Source organism: Sphaeramia orbicularis, chromosome 14, assembly GCF_902148855.1.
Source record: "Sphaeramia orbicularis chromosome 14, fSphaOr1.1, whole genome shotgun sequence".
Classification (NCBI taxonomy): Eukaryota; Metazoa; Chordata; class Actinopteri; order Kurtiformes; family Apogonidae; genus Sphaeramia; species Sphaeramia orbicularis.
Genome location: NC_043970.1, coordinates 42475800 through 42489463, shown reverse-complemented (window position 1 = coordinate 42489463; position 13664 = coordinate 42475800). Strand labels below are relative to the sequence as shown.

The following is a 13664-nucleotide window of genomic DNA, read 5'->3' as shown; positions in this document are numbered from 1 at the left end:
ACCATTGTTGTTGATGACTTTTGATAGTCTAATACGTTTTTCTGCGCCTGTATATTGTCTCCTGTAGCTCATTCTGTCCTGACCTTCTTGTCTGTCCCTGCGTCATTCAGAATGCACTTTCTGAACAGCCACGACGCTTTATGCTTTGCTTAAAAGAACATAACTACTTTTGTGTGTCTGAGTAGTGAGGTTTAGTACTGAATAGCCTTCGAGTCATTTCATTGAAAAATGCATAAATATATCTGAAAAACTGAATGCTTGATAGAATGTGTGTTTTTTTTTTAAAAGAAGTGCCTGACAAAAGCACCAGGTCGCCTCATTGAAATGAAGTGGCTGAAATTATACACAAACTATTCTACCTGTGGAGGGAAGGTCATCAAAGTAACTGATTACATTTCATTATTTATCATTTGACTATTTTAGCAATGCTTTAAACTGGGCGGTGAAGCTGAAAAACAGAAATATCAAATTAAACCAACATTATAGATGTTATTTCAGTAATGTTAGAGCCTGTTTGGGATTTCAGAAAGAAAATACTGGATTTCCAGATGTAAGGCGTTCAGTGACACACATATTGTGATTACACATCTGTAAAACTACCACAGTGGATCTGGAATGAAACTGTCAGGATGTGATTTAAAGGAGTGATATTTTGCTTTTTTTTTTTAAAAGTGGAATTCTTCATTTTCCAACATTCCCCTGTGGTCTACATAAACTGTAAATGCCATGTTTGGGTCTGGGTTCTTCATTAACCCATGAAGACCCAGTGTTACTTTTGTGGCAGTTCCCAAATCAATTGTTCTCTATTTCTACCTTTCTTAACTACAATGGCGTATTAGGGCCACAAAAGAAAATAAAAATGCTTGTCACTACAAGAATAAATTTGTTATATTTCAAGAATAAAGTCATAATATGATGAGAATAAAGTCGTAGGTTTAAAAAAAACTCATTTAATGAGAATAAAGTCGTACTTTTATGAGATTAAAGTCGTATATTTTGAAAATTCGACAGAGTTTCTGGTTTTACAGCAAACACAACCAGCGCAGCTGTAAATGTTCTGCTTAGGTCTGAATTCTTCATTAATTCAACTCCACAGGTCCATCTTCCCCATTTCTGAGCAGTGTAGGGCAAATTACTTTTAAAAAGTAATGAATTATAGTTACTAGTTACTTTCCCAAAAAATTAATTGAATTAGTAACGGAATGACTCCTTCATAAATGTAACTAGTTACCAGGGAAAGTAATTATTGTGTTACTTTTTTGAAAAACCTTCAAATATGTAAAAGGAAACTGATTTTTGAGAGTGTTTCACGGGCCAGTTGCATAGAGTAGAACAGCAGACAAGTACTGAATACCATGACTGTGGTGAGGCTGGGGTCCACCAGGATCACATAAGTGCATATCTGCCTTTATAGGCAGAAGATGCTCCTCCAGTTAATCCCACATCTCCACTTTTTTCAGTTGCTCCTCCCTGATCCAGCGGTAAATGTCTCTAGTCCAGTCAGTCAGACTCATTGATAACTCCTCCCCTAAATTAGCTGCGCACGCAGCTGCGTTCAAGTGAATGGGGTGTGCTGCGGACGACTCAAACTCGGAGATTTCATTAGTCGTTCAGATGAAGGCAGCACGGACAACTCAGACTCATGAACACACAGGTGAAGCATGAAGGCAGTGTGGGTGATTTGAATATAAGAATGGCTCGTAAACGAACGGCTCGCAACGAATCGGTTCTTATCGTTCACTGAAAAGAGCCGTTCAAAAGACTTGATTCGTCCCCAAATGTCACACCTCTCGTGTCTGGCTGAGTGGGCCAGGAGGGATAACAGCTGTTAGATATCAGTGCATAGTAATGCGCCACATTTCACTGCCGGTAACAGTAATGGCGTTGTAACATTTCGAATAGTAATTCATTAGATTACCTGTTACTGGAAAACAATAATGGCGTTAGTAACGCCGTTATTTTTAACGCTGTTATTCCCAACACTGTTTCTGAGTAATGACACCAGAAAGGTGGTTTGGAGCACTGGTCCTTTAAATGCACATGAGCCACTTCAGGCCCCGCCCCCTCCAGGTTATTGGCTGTGCTGCTCTGTCCCGTTCAACCAACAACTGAACATTTTAGGTAATGGGCTCCAAGTTTGGACAGATTTTCAGTACTGACTCCAACCGCTGCTGACAAACAATTATGGAGAAATATTGGAGAAATGTTCGTCTGAAGTCTGGACCTTATATGTGCAAATGTGGAGACGGACCTAGTTATAAAACATAACAAATTAAGCAGGAATTAAAACAGGTTGTAGAAATCCACTGGACTTTGCCAGAATGAATATAAAGATAGCCAGTGTTTCCTGTGGAACTGATCTGTTGGTGTGGGGCTTTGTAATCCAGGGGCGGAGTTAGGTTTGTCATTCGGTTTCCATACTAATTATAATATTTATAACTGGGGGGGGGGGGGGGGGGGGGTGCACAGTTCAGCTGGGGGAGTGTCATACGGGGTGGTCCAGAAGTGAAATTGACAGTCTACATCTCCTGCTGTTGTGAATCTCCCCTTTTCTCTACCTCCTGAATCTTCGCAAACTTTCACTTGAGGGGGTGGGGCATTTGTCCTGGACTAATTTATATTATACATATGTATAATAAGTGTAATGCAACGGTGATGATTTTCTTTTTTTTTTTTCGGGTGTGGCAGCAAAACCTTACCATCGGAAATGCTGAAGATAGTTTTGCAGCACTTGGAGGGTTCGAATTCAAACTGTATGAACCATTAGGGTCCAAATACACAAATAAATGAACCAAAGACAAATAAAAGTGGGTTTAGAAAATAAAAATAATAATAATAACTATAACAATAATAATAATAATAATGCATTTGTATAGCGCTTCTCATGGAACTCAAAGACACTGTACATACAGCAGATAAAAACAGAAACCAAACACATTAAAAACAGACAAAAAAACAGGTGCAAAAGGCAGGTATATGACTATAAAACAATTAAACATTAAAATTAAACATTAAAAGCAATCTTAAATAAATGAGTTTTTAAAAGGGATTTAAAGGTGCTGAGGTCGGAGCAGTGTCAAATGGTAGGTGGGAGGGAGTTCCAGAGAGTTGGAGCAACAACGGAAAAGGCTCTGTCCATAAATATGAGCCCTTTAAAGGAGTCATATTTTGCTTTTTTAAATGGAATTCTTCATTTTCAAACATTTCCCTGTGGTCTACATAAATATGAGCCCTTTAAGATGCTTTGTGTTAATGCTTTACTCCTTATTTACCATGATCTATTTTTAACTTAAAGGGGAAATTCTTCGTCCATGCATGTAATTCTGATTTTCTGAGAATTTTCCTACTCGGAGCAATTCTTTACGCTAGGAATCTGTATGAATCCGTCCCCAGGGTTTGTCTTTATGTAGTGAAATAGTGAAAACCCAGTGAATTCAGTTCAACTGAATGGCTCTATTCAACTGGGGAAAGGGAAGTTGTATCCCTGTTTATTTGTGCTCTGACTCACTTGTTCTTGGTATAACAAGCATGTGACTCCCACAAAGCAGTAATCAATCAAACAAAGACTTTAAGAGAATATGGAACAATGGGCTGTTTTGTCATTAGTCAGAAGTCTCAGCTGGTGGTTTGAGACATTTTTGATTTAAATACTGAAGGCGTTACAAGTTTTAATAAAGGTGAAACCAATATATAAAAGCAAAAAGAGAAATAACCTGCTCCTTTAAATCTTCTGTATTGTATTTGTTTTGTGAATGTTTACCCTTTCACTGCTCCAACAGAAAGGCCTTTTCAATATCTTGAATTTCTGTATTTTTATTTAGGAAATTCACTTCAGTGCAGCGTCTAACATCAAGCTGTGTCTGCAGTTTGTTTTCCTGCCCTGAGGGAGCCACCTGCCAGCGGAGTCAATAAGGGCTACAATTGAATGTCTGAGATGTACAAATGTCACAAATATCACCATGTCTTCAAACCCTTACAAAACTGGAGCAGATAGACCATAAATCAAACTTACAATGATGACTTTGAAGCTACTTTCTGATCAAATTGCAGACGGTGACTGTATGTTATTGAATAAAATGATACTGGAGGCTGATTGGCTGATGATGGGGACTTGAGGTTGAGGCTGTAATGGTGTTAAATAATTAAACAAATGGTGCCAGGCACAACAAAACCCGTCCCTCGCACGTATTGTAGCTTATTCGACACCTTTGTGTTGTGATAATATTCATGAAAAAGTTGAAAAAATAAATGCACAGTATGTTTTCATGACTTTTTCTGTTTTGATATTATTTACTTAATATTATTTCAAGGTCACAGACTCACTTTCATGAAAAGAGATAAACACATCCAAAAAATAGGAGGTGTGCAGGATGCCAAAATTAACCATGAAAAAATAAAGGAAGGTCCTGCAATAAATGTTTTGGGAGCTCACAGGTTGTGTGGACCTTCCTTTATTTTTTCACAGACTCACCTTCACCCTCAGAGCTCAAAATTTAACCCACAGCAAGTGTAATCAGTTCCTCAATGGCATTCAGTTATTACCCCGCCCCCCGAAGGGGAGGCAAGTGGCATTGTTTTTGTTTTGTTTCTTTGTTTGTTTGTTAAATTTGTGCAGCAAAACTATTGGCTGAATTCTTACCAAACTGGGTTTATAGATATTATGCTTGTGAATGATATGCAAATTAAATATAGGAAAATAAATGATTTACAGCAAAAAATGCAAATACAGAGTATATTATTGTATTAAAACATTGGTGATAAATCAGTTAAGGATGACAGCATATTAGGGCCACATTAGAAAATAAAAACACTTGTCACTACAAGAATAAATATAATGAGAATAAAGTCGTAGTTTTAAAAAACTCATTATTTAACAAGAATAAAGTCATACTTTTATTTATTTATTTACCTTTACTTAACCAGGAAAACCTCATTGAGATTAAAAATCTCTGTGTCCTGGCCAAGACGGGCAGCAGTACATTAAATACCACATGAACTCTACATGTGCTTCTAGAACCTATTTTCATATGTTCAGATTTTATGAGAATAAAGTCATGATAATTCGAGAATTAAGTCATTATATAATGAGAATAGAGTTGTAGTTTTAAAAAACTCATAATTTAAAGAGAATAAAGTCGTACTTTTATGAGATTAAAGTTGTAATATTTTGAAAATTCGACAGAATTTCTGGTTTTACAGCGAACGCAACAAGTGAAGCAGTAACTTTTCCTTCTGTTGGACTCCAAAACTCACAGTAGAATCCTCACAGTTTCTTCAGAAACACCAAACCCTCTAGTTCTGGTGGAACCACCGATAGTCCTGCAGACGAACACTTCAGCAGTTCCTCCTCCACAAAAGAAGAAATTTCCTCCAAATCAGTTCGGTTCTTACGATGAAACAAACCCAAACGTGTGTGAACTCACTTCAAAGTCCTTCGACTAATGCTAATGTGTTGATGGTGGGCGGGGCTAATAGGCTCAGTATTTGGCCTTTGTGTGTAAACATCAAATGAAAGTAGAACTTCACAAAATGTTCCCAGTTCTACATTATTCCATGAGTGGGTACAACTCTATTCTCATTATGTTACGACTTTATCCCCGAAATATTACGACTTTATCCTTGTTAATTAAATAATGAGTTTTTAAAAACTACGACTTTATTATACCATTATAATATAATAATTATCATTATATTATGACTTTATTCTTGAAATAGAATTACTTTATTCTTGTAGTGACAAGCATTTTTATTTTCTTATGTGGCCCTAATATGCTATCATAGTTAAGAAAGATAGAAATAGAGAACAATTAATTTGGGAACTGCCACAAAAGTAAAACTGGGTCTTTATGGGTTAATGAAGAATTCAGACCCAAGCATAACATTTACAGTTTTATGTTGACCTCAGGGAAATGTTGGAAAGTGAAGAATTCCATTTAAAAAAAGCTAAATATCCTTTTTTCACTTCCTACAATGAGAAACTGCTGAAGGAGTAAAGACGTGGAGGTTGGAGGAGGTTTAATGGGTTCTGAAGCAGAAATGAAAATGGAGAGGGGTTATTATAGTACAATGTGATATCACCATATACACGCCAATTAAAATATTTATGATATTTTAATTGGCCTGTTATCTGTACGCATTAGAAGCTTTATGTGCGTATGTTCATGCCGTTAATAACCAAATCAAATACCACACAGTGAGGGTTCGGGTTATGTGACCCGGAGATCTTGGCACAAATTGACACACGATTAAATGGCGTTGAATAACAAGCGAAAAATTGAAAATGTGTACAGATAGCACGCCAAATGTCATAAGAACTGGTGTGACATAAAACGGCATTTATTGAGCTCAGTCTGAATAGTAAATGAAAACTAAGACCATGACTGAATCTAGGAGAGAAAAAACAAATGTCAAGATGAAATGACATTTAAATTCACTTTTCTAACGGTTCAGGGTGAACAAGAATAAGAACAACACGAGGAACTAAGAACCGACAAATAAGAAGCCAAGAACTACTTTAACTGACCTTTTTCAGCTTCTTCAAATCAAGGCTATTCTGGAAAAATACTACATCTAAATAAAAACAAAATCTAGTCAATTTACCAAATATCCACTTACTATCCACTTGAACCCACTTGAGAAACTGAATAAACTGAAAGAGTCAACAAAAACAAATCTAACATAAAAATCTAGGTCTACGTCTTCAAATATTTTTAATCTACTCGACGTATGATTTATAATATATTTAACATAAAAAATACACAACATCTGGTCTTAATCCTTACAGATCTGAGCCTCTTTTGACTGTTTTTGAGTACTGTTGATTTTGCCTTTATATACTATATAAAGAAATGTTTACTATACCCATGTTTGGTAACTTTTATTTCAGCACAACTTCATCTATCTCATCTGTCTATTATTTTTTCACTTTAACCTACAATATCAACACAAAAGGCCAAAAAACACACAAAAAAATGTAAAATCTAATTTGAAAAATGTATATAATTTATTGCATAAATAACACAAAGATACTTAACAAACCTTTTCAAAGACTTTAAAAGTGAATATTGGTTCCAGATATTAGGTATATAAAATCAAAATTGTGATAAATTAAAACTATACTCAAATATTTGACATAAAAGTAGATCTTCACATAGGTTTTTTCTCCTGTTTTCTCACCCCCAGTCCTCCCGGTATCCACATCTGGTTCAGGTGGGGGTCATTCTCACCATTACCTGTAATGCTAATGCAGTCTGTGGATTAGAAGTTTTTTCCGTTTTGAAAAAGGACAAAAAATGACGAAGATATGGTCCGAAATATAACGCTTGCTTTATATCGCTATAATAACACTATATTACTTGTTTACTCCGGTTTTAAAATGTCATATCTCTGGTTGTATTTGCTCTATCAACATTAAATAAAAAGTGGGAGAGAGTTTCAAGTCCGCACTTTCGAAGGCAATTATCCCCAGTGGTCTACGTGACCGACTTCTGACGCTGCAATGTGTTGAATATGTCATGTGATTCAATCACAGGGCCATGACCGTGGACCCCTAAGGGTTAAACAGAGGGGTTTTTTTTCTCTATAGAATCAAGAAGTCATAAGAGGTGACAAGGATATTGCAGAAATGGTAATGTTCTCATTTGAACACACCACCTGTGTAGACCAACATATCCTAACTGTAGAAGAGATGACGCACGTATATGTGAAAAGTACAGATAAGTTTAGTAACCTACAGTTTTGGTCAAACGCTTAAAAACCTTCAATACTTGGCAGACAGCAGCAGCAGACTCTCAAAATGCAGTCAGTCAGTTTTTGCTAAAAACCGATATGCCGATATTGTCCAACGGTTAATTTCTGATTCCGATATCTGCCGATACCGCTCTTAATATATGTGGGATATTAAACTAATTGTAGGTAACATCACATATCTCCTGTCATGGAATTAACACATCATGCCTAATTTTATTGTGATGCCCCATTGGATGCATTCTCAAATGCAACAAGGCTTTCAAAATGTAAACACTGTCTGTGCAAAGAATACATACTTCAACTTAAGTTGTGGAAAAAATGCCATATTTATTTATTTTCTCTCCCTCCCTCCATGAGTCTATTACAGTGTGGCAACTCTACTGTACAATTTTGAAAACTGCACATTTCTTTCAGCTACAAAGAATGCTTCATTTACGCGTCAATAAATGCCGGCGAAATCAAGGCGTTATTTTATCGGTTTTAATGATAGGCAAAAAAAACGATACCGATATTCACCGATATTATGTTTTTATGCCAATATCGGGCCAATAATATCGGTGGGCTCATATTATCGGACATCCCTAATAATAATAATAATGATAATATTTTTACATATCATCGCTGTCGGGCGGAAACTTCTTACGTCCAAAACGGTTATTTTTCAGGAAACTGGAAAAGCAATGTATGTTCTCAATAAATGAATTAAGTTAAGAGATGGAGTCACAAGCCATTTACAAATTGACATAATTTGAGATGTGCATATAGGAGTGACTACATGGTCAGGAGAAATGATACTTAATAGGATTTATTTTGGACATAAAATGTTTTGTAGATTATCCCCAGTGGTCTACGTGACCGACTTCTGACGCTACGACGTGTTGAAAACGTCATGTGATTCAGTCCTGGAGCCGTGACCGTGGACCCCTAAGGGTTAAAAGTAAAGTTGACTCACAGTGAACAGAAAAGGGTCCAGCGTCCACCTCCTCATTGGCCAGCTCGTGCGTGGACTCGCAGGCGAACACGGCGCCGGCGTCCTCTTTGGTGGCCACGTACTGAAGGGTGGAGGACGTGGTGGACAGGCCCGTGGCGGGATCCATCTTCAGGCTGGGGGTGATCACAACAGCTGCAAAGAAAGCAGGTTCAGAGATGACGACCCAAGTCACATGAACAAACACGTGTGGGGGGGGTTGATGGTGCCCCCCCCTCCTCGGGCTCTGTGTGCTGGGCTCCATCACCCCTCACCCCTCCCCATAGCCATATTAATTTAAATTGATTCATATAAACTCAAAACAGATAGTAACTGATACAAAGACATTATTACAAATATTAAATTATTTAATTCATTGTTGTATTGTGGCTGCCTCCACTGCAACCACCGCCACAATAATACTAGCAAATTAGACTACTGGTATTATTATTATATATTTTTGTATTATTACAACAATTATTATTTTCCCCCTCACTCCCCCCTCTCTTTTTCTCACTGTCATTCACACCCCTGTTCCCCTTTTCCCCTTTTCCCCATCGCCCCTAACCAAGCTATATTGTTTAGTTGCTATTTACATTTATGATCTTTTTCATTGTAATATGATGTTGTCATTGTTGTTTGTCAATACTCTGTTGTTGTTGTTGTTACCTCCGCCAAGGAGGTTATGTTTTTGCCGGTGTTGGTTTGTTTGTCTGTCTGTCTCTTTGTGTGCAAGATAACTCAAAAAGTTATGGACGGATTTGGATGAAAATTTCAGGAAATGTTGATACTGGCACAAGGAACCAATGATTAAATTTTGGTGGTGATCGGGGGTGGGTGGGGCCACGGGGACCCACTGCCCTGCCTTACGAGTGCTTTTCTAGAAAAGACAGCACAGACCTCCGCCAAGGCAGATCAGTGGGCCCCCGTGGCCCCACCCACCCCCGATCACCACCAAAATTTAATCATTGGTTCCTTGTGCCAGTATCAACATTTCCTGAAATTTTCATCCAAATCCGGGGCACTGATCTGCCTTGGTGAAGGTCTGTGCTCTCCGAGTGCTTCTAGTTGTTTTTGGTTTGTTTGTTTATTTGTTTGATTTTCCCTTTGTTTATATGTTGTTGTTTTTCTGTCCACATTGTCTTGTTAATTATCACTAATAAAAAAAAACCCCACAAATACACTGTAGTTATCGATGCAACTGGAACATGAACCCTCAGGTTGAACTGGGACTGGACTTCACTCACATGCTAACTGTAGATACATGTTTTATGGGAATGAGTCCAGATGACGTAACAATGGTAAATCACACACCAATGGAGTAACTTATCTGCATGTATTCCACATATTTGAGTAGGTATTTCTAAGCACTTTAACAAAAAGTTTAGGGAGATAAAATTTTTGGGTGAAAAATGTAAAATTATGGCTCGATAGTGTGGGGTCCCTTCCTAAAAACATTCCAGGCCCTGTAAATGCTTGACTTTTAGGTGCAGTTTAACGCTGCTGCTTACTCCGTACTTCAGTGGTTCCAAACCTTTTTTGGTTCGTGATCCCATTTTAACATCACAAATTTCTGGCGACCCTATAGTATAGTGTAATAGTTTGCTATACTAAGTTGCAAATAAACGTTAATTTTACATGACATTAAGGCTATATAATGCATATTATTGTGGACGGAGGCAGAAAAGCCAGGTGTAGATTACTGCACAAAGGGAGAATTTTGTACAGTCAATCCAAAGGCTGCAAATTAATACTGAAAAAACAATAACTCAAACTATGAATTATGAAAGAGTTGCAGCATCTGAAACCAGCCACAATTAACATTTGAAAGAAACACTACCACTGTTTCAGGTTCAGCTTCAGAGTTTGTCATGTCTTTTATGTATTGTGATTGTCTCTCTCAACTCACCATATATTTTTTTATTAGTAAGTTTTCATTTTATTTTATCAATTACTAGAAATTTCAGGCAACCCCATTTGAATTCCAGGCGACCCCACGTGGGGTCCCAACCCCAAGGTTGAAAAACACTGCTGTACTTACTCCTAGTGCAGGTTTCTGTTGTGATAGAGATCCGTTAATATTTCTAGTGCACTGGCAATGACTGAGTAGGGATTATTTTATGTACAGTGTGTTGTTTGCTTTGTTTTGTTTTTTTTGTTTTTTCTATGGTGCTAGCTGCATTTAATTTACACCCATGCTTACTTAAGATTTCTGTAAGGACCATTCAGCACTGCACTTGTATTATATTGAGAAATCTTCAACAAAAAGATCTTGATCAAAAAAATAAATAAATAAATTACTACTCGATAACACGTGGAGTTGAAACGGACATCAATTTTTTTAAGCTTTACGCAAACATTCAAAACATGCGGTTCTGATATGAAGAAGGACAAAACCTTTTAGATATTATGTTCAGTTATGCTGAAAATAAATTTTGCAATAAAATATTAAAAAGTCTGTTTTATTAGTTATTAGTTAATTAGTTATTAGCCACAGTAACACGTGGACGACTCTTTACCATCGTATGCATCACTCAAAATGATAATCACAACCCAAAGATAATCACTGTCTGACAGTTTCACTCAAATATCTGAATTATAAGGAACTGGAAAATTAAAAATGTGTATTTTTGTGCTAACACGTGGACAAGACCTTTTAAGCAGCTCACAAATGATGTTCAAACTCATAAATATAAATGATATCTGTTTTTGGTTTGTTTATTTATGATTTTCCCTTTGCTTACATGTTGTTGTTTTTCTGTCCACATTATCTTGTTAACTACTAACTATGTATTATTCAATAATAATAATAATAATTTTCACAAAATAATGAAAATTTAACACTTGAAACTTAACACTTATCTATATAATCAACACATTAAACACATTTTCACATTTTTTATATATAATTTTAAGCGTCAAATTCGAGCTATAGCTGTGGTGTAAAAAGAACAATAGAAAAAAATTGGTTGCAACTTTTTTTTCTCTTTTAAAAAGAATAACAGTTCCATAAAATACACATTTGTTGCTAAAATACAAGCCCACTGGATAAATGATGTGTGCAAATGTACTTTTTCATGCTGATGTTCACTTTTGCTTGATCGCTAATTATAAATTTTTATTTTAGGTTCACGACAAATGTAGCGGGGTAAAAACTGAAATATTTCCATGTGACTGAAGAGGAGTGGAAGTACAAAGTGATGTAACATGGAAATAATTCAGGCAAGTAGCAGTGATGAAGTGAAACACTTGAGTAAATGTGCTCAGATTCCTGTCCACTGGCACCGGTTCGGCTTTTTGGAGAGAATTCCGTAGCTGGAATGTGATTCGATATTAAAATGTGTACAGGCGGGTGGGATGGGAAGGGGTCTGTGTTGGAGGGAATGCGGAGATGAGCTGGCACATCATTATAGTTTGGTGTTTTGGAGCTGTGGCAGGAGGTGATACAAGTAATACATAACATTTTTGGTGACAGAAGTGACTGCTCTTTTTCTGCTGCATGTATTTGGGCAGAAGAGGGAAAAGATAAATATGTATAGCAGATATTATTAGCGAGCAGCAAGGAAGGTGTAACTGGAAAAGACTGAACGGATGATATTGTGACTAATATATAAAGTCTGAATTATTTTTAGAAAAAACTGATGCCAAATGGACTGGATTTGTGGCTTCGTGACTAGGGGTGGGAATCTTTTACTATCTCACGATTCGATTTGATTCCGATTTTTGGGGCTACAACTCGATTCAAAATCAATTTTCGATTCAAAATGATTTTGTACATAATGATTTCTGCTTCAAGCTATAGGTGTGTAAAGGATCCTCATGATCTACTCCAGTCTGCTTTGAAAGACAGGATGACAAATGCAGACATTAAAACAACTTTTTCACATTCATTAAGTTTTAAACATTTATCCATGCTTGGCAGGGAGTTTGGCGCAAGGTTATTATCGTTAACGAAAATTAACGAAACGACGAAAACTAGAATTGAAAAAAAACATTTTCATTAACTGAAATAAATAAAAACTGTAATTTAAAGAAAAAAACAATAACTAACAAACTTTATTGTGTGTTTACAAAACTAACTAAAATGTATAAAAATTATGGATAAAATTCCCTTCGTTTTCATCAATGTCGGACTGAAAGGAAATCAATTTATTTCGCTTCAGCAATTTTATCTAGCGGCACCATACGACACTTCACCGTCCGTCACTTGTGGTTTCCAGTCGTCTTCTGGTCCCCACTCTACCTGAAACATGGAGACTAAAGTTGGGAGAAAGCAGCAGAGTCCTGTCTGGGATTTATTTGAATACGACGGAGAAGAAGAGAAAAGATATGAAAAAACTAAAACTAAGCATTTAGAAAAAAAATCTAAACTAATAAAAACTAGCAGACCTGCTCTAAAAACAAATTAAAACTAACTGAATTAGAGGAAAAAAAGTCCAAACTAAATAAAACTAAACTATAATGAAAAATCCAAAACTATTATAACCTTGGTTGGGTGAGGCCTAGCAATGTGTGTTGGTTTGCTGCTGGTGGCTGACTCGGCACCGTGTCCTTCAGCTCTGAGTGATGCAGCTGACAGACTGAGCTCATGAAATCACATTGTATGTGACGCCAGTTTATTGCATTTAGCGTGCTATATGTTCACATTTTCATCATTTCGCATGTTATTTAATGCCATTTGATGGCATGTCAATGCGCTAGCCGCTAATTGCTCTAACCACTAATCGCGCTAGCTGCTAATCATTAACCGCTAACCCCATAGCTAACCCTACCTACTCCATTAGTTTCCTCTTTGTTTTGGTGCTTACCACACATGCGTATTTCCAGAACTGGGTGCGTGATGACATCAGGACGTCCTGGGCACAAAATGGAGGCAGACTGTTGGCGGTTTTGTTTTTTTTTGTTTTTTTTTTTGTTTAATCAATTTTGGGACCTTTTAAATTGATTC

At 36.8% G+C, this 13664-nt stretch overlaps 1 protein-coding gene across 1 annotated transcript in view; it reads right to left on the bottom strand.

Annotated features, from left to right (window-relative positions):
* The window catches only part of alcama (activated leukocyte cell adhesion molecule a), a 255318-nt gene that overhangs the window by 58166 nt on the left and 183488 nt on the right, over nt 1–13664 (bottom strand). The window contains 1 exon segment of the mRNA XM_030154323.1: nt 8702–8872. Coding sequence (XP_030010183.1) covers nt 8702–8872 — 171 coding nt within the window.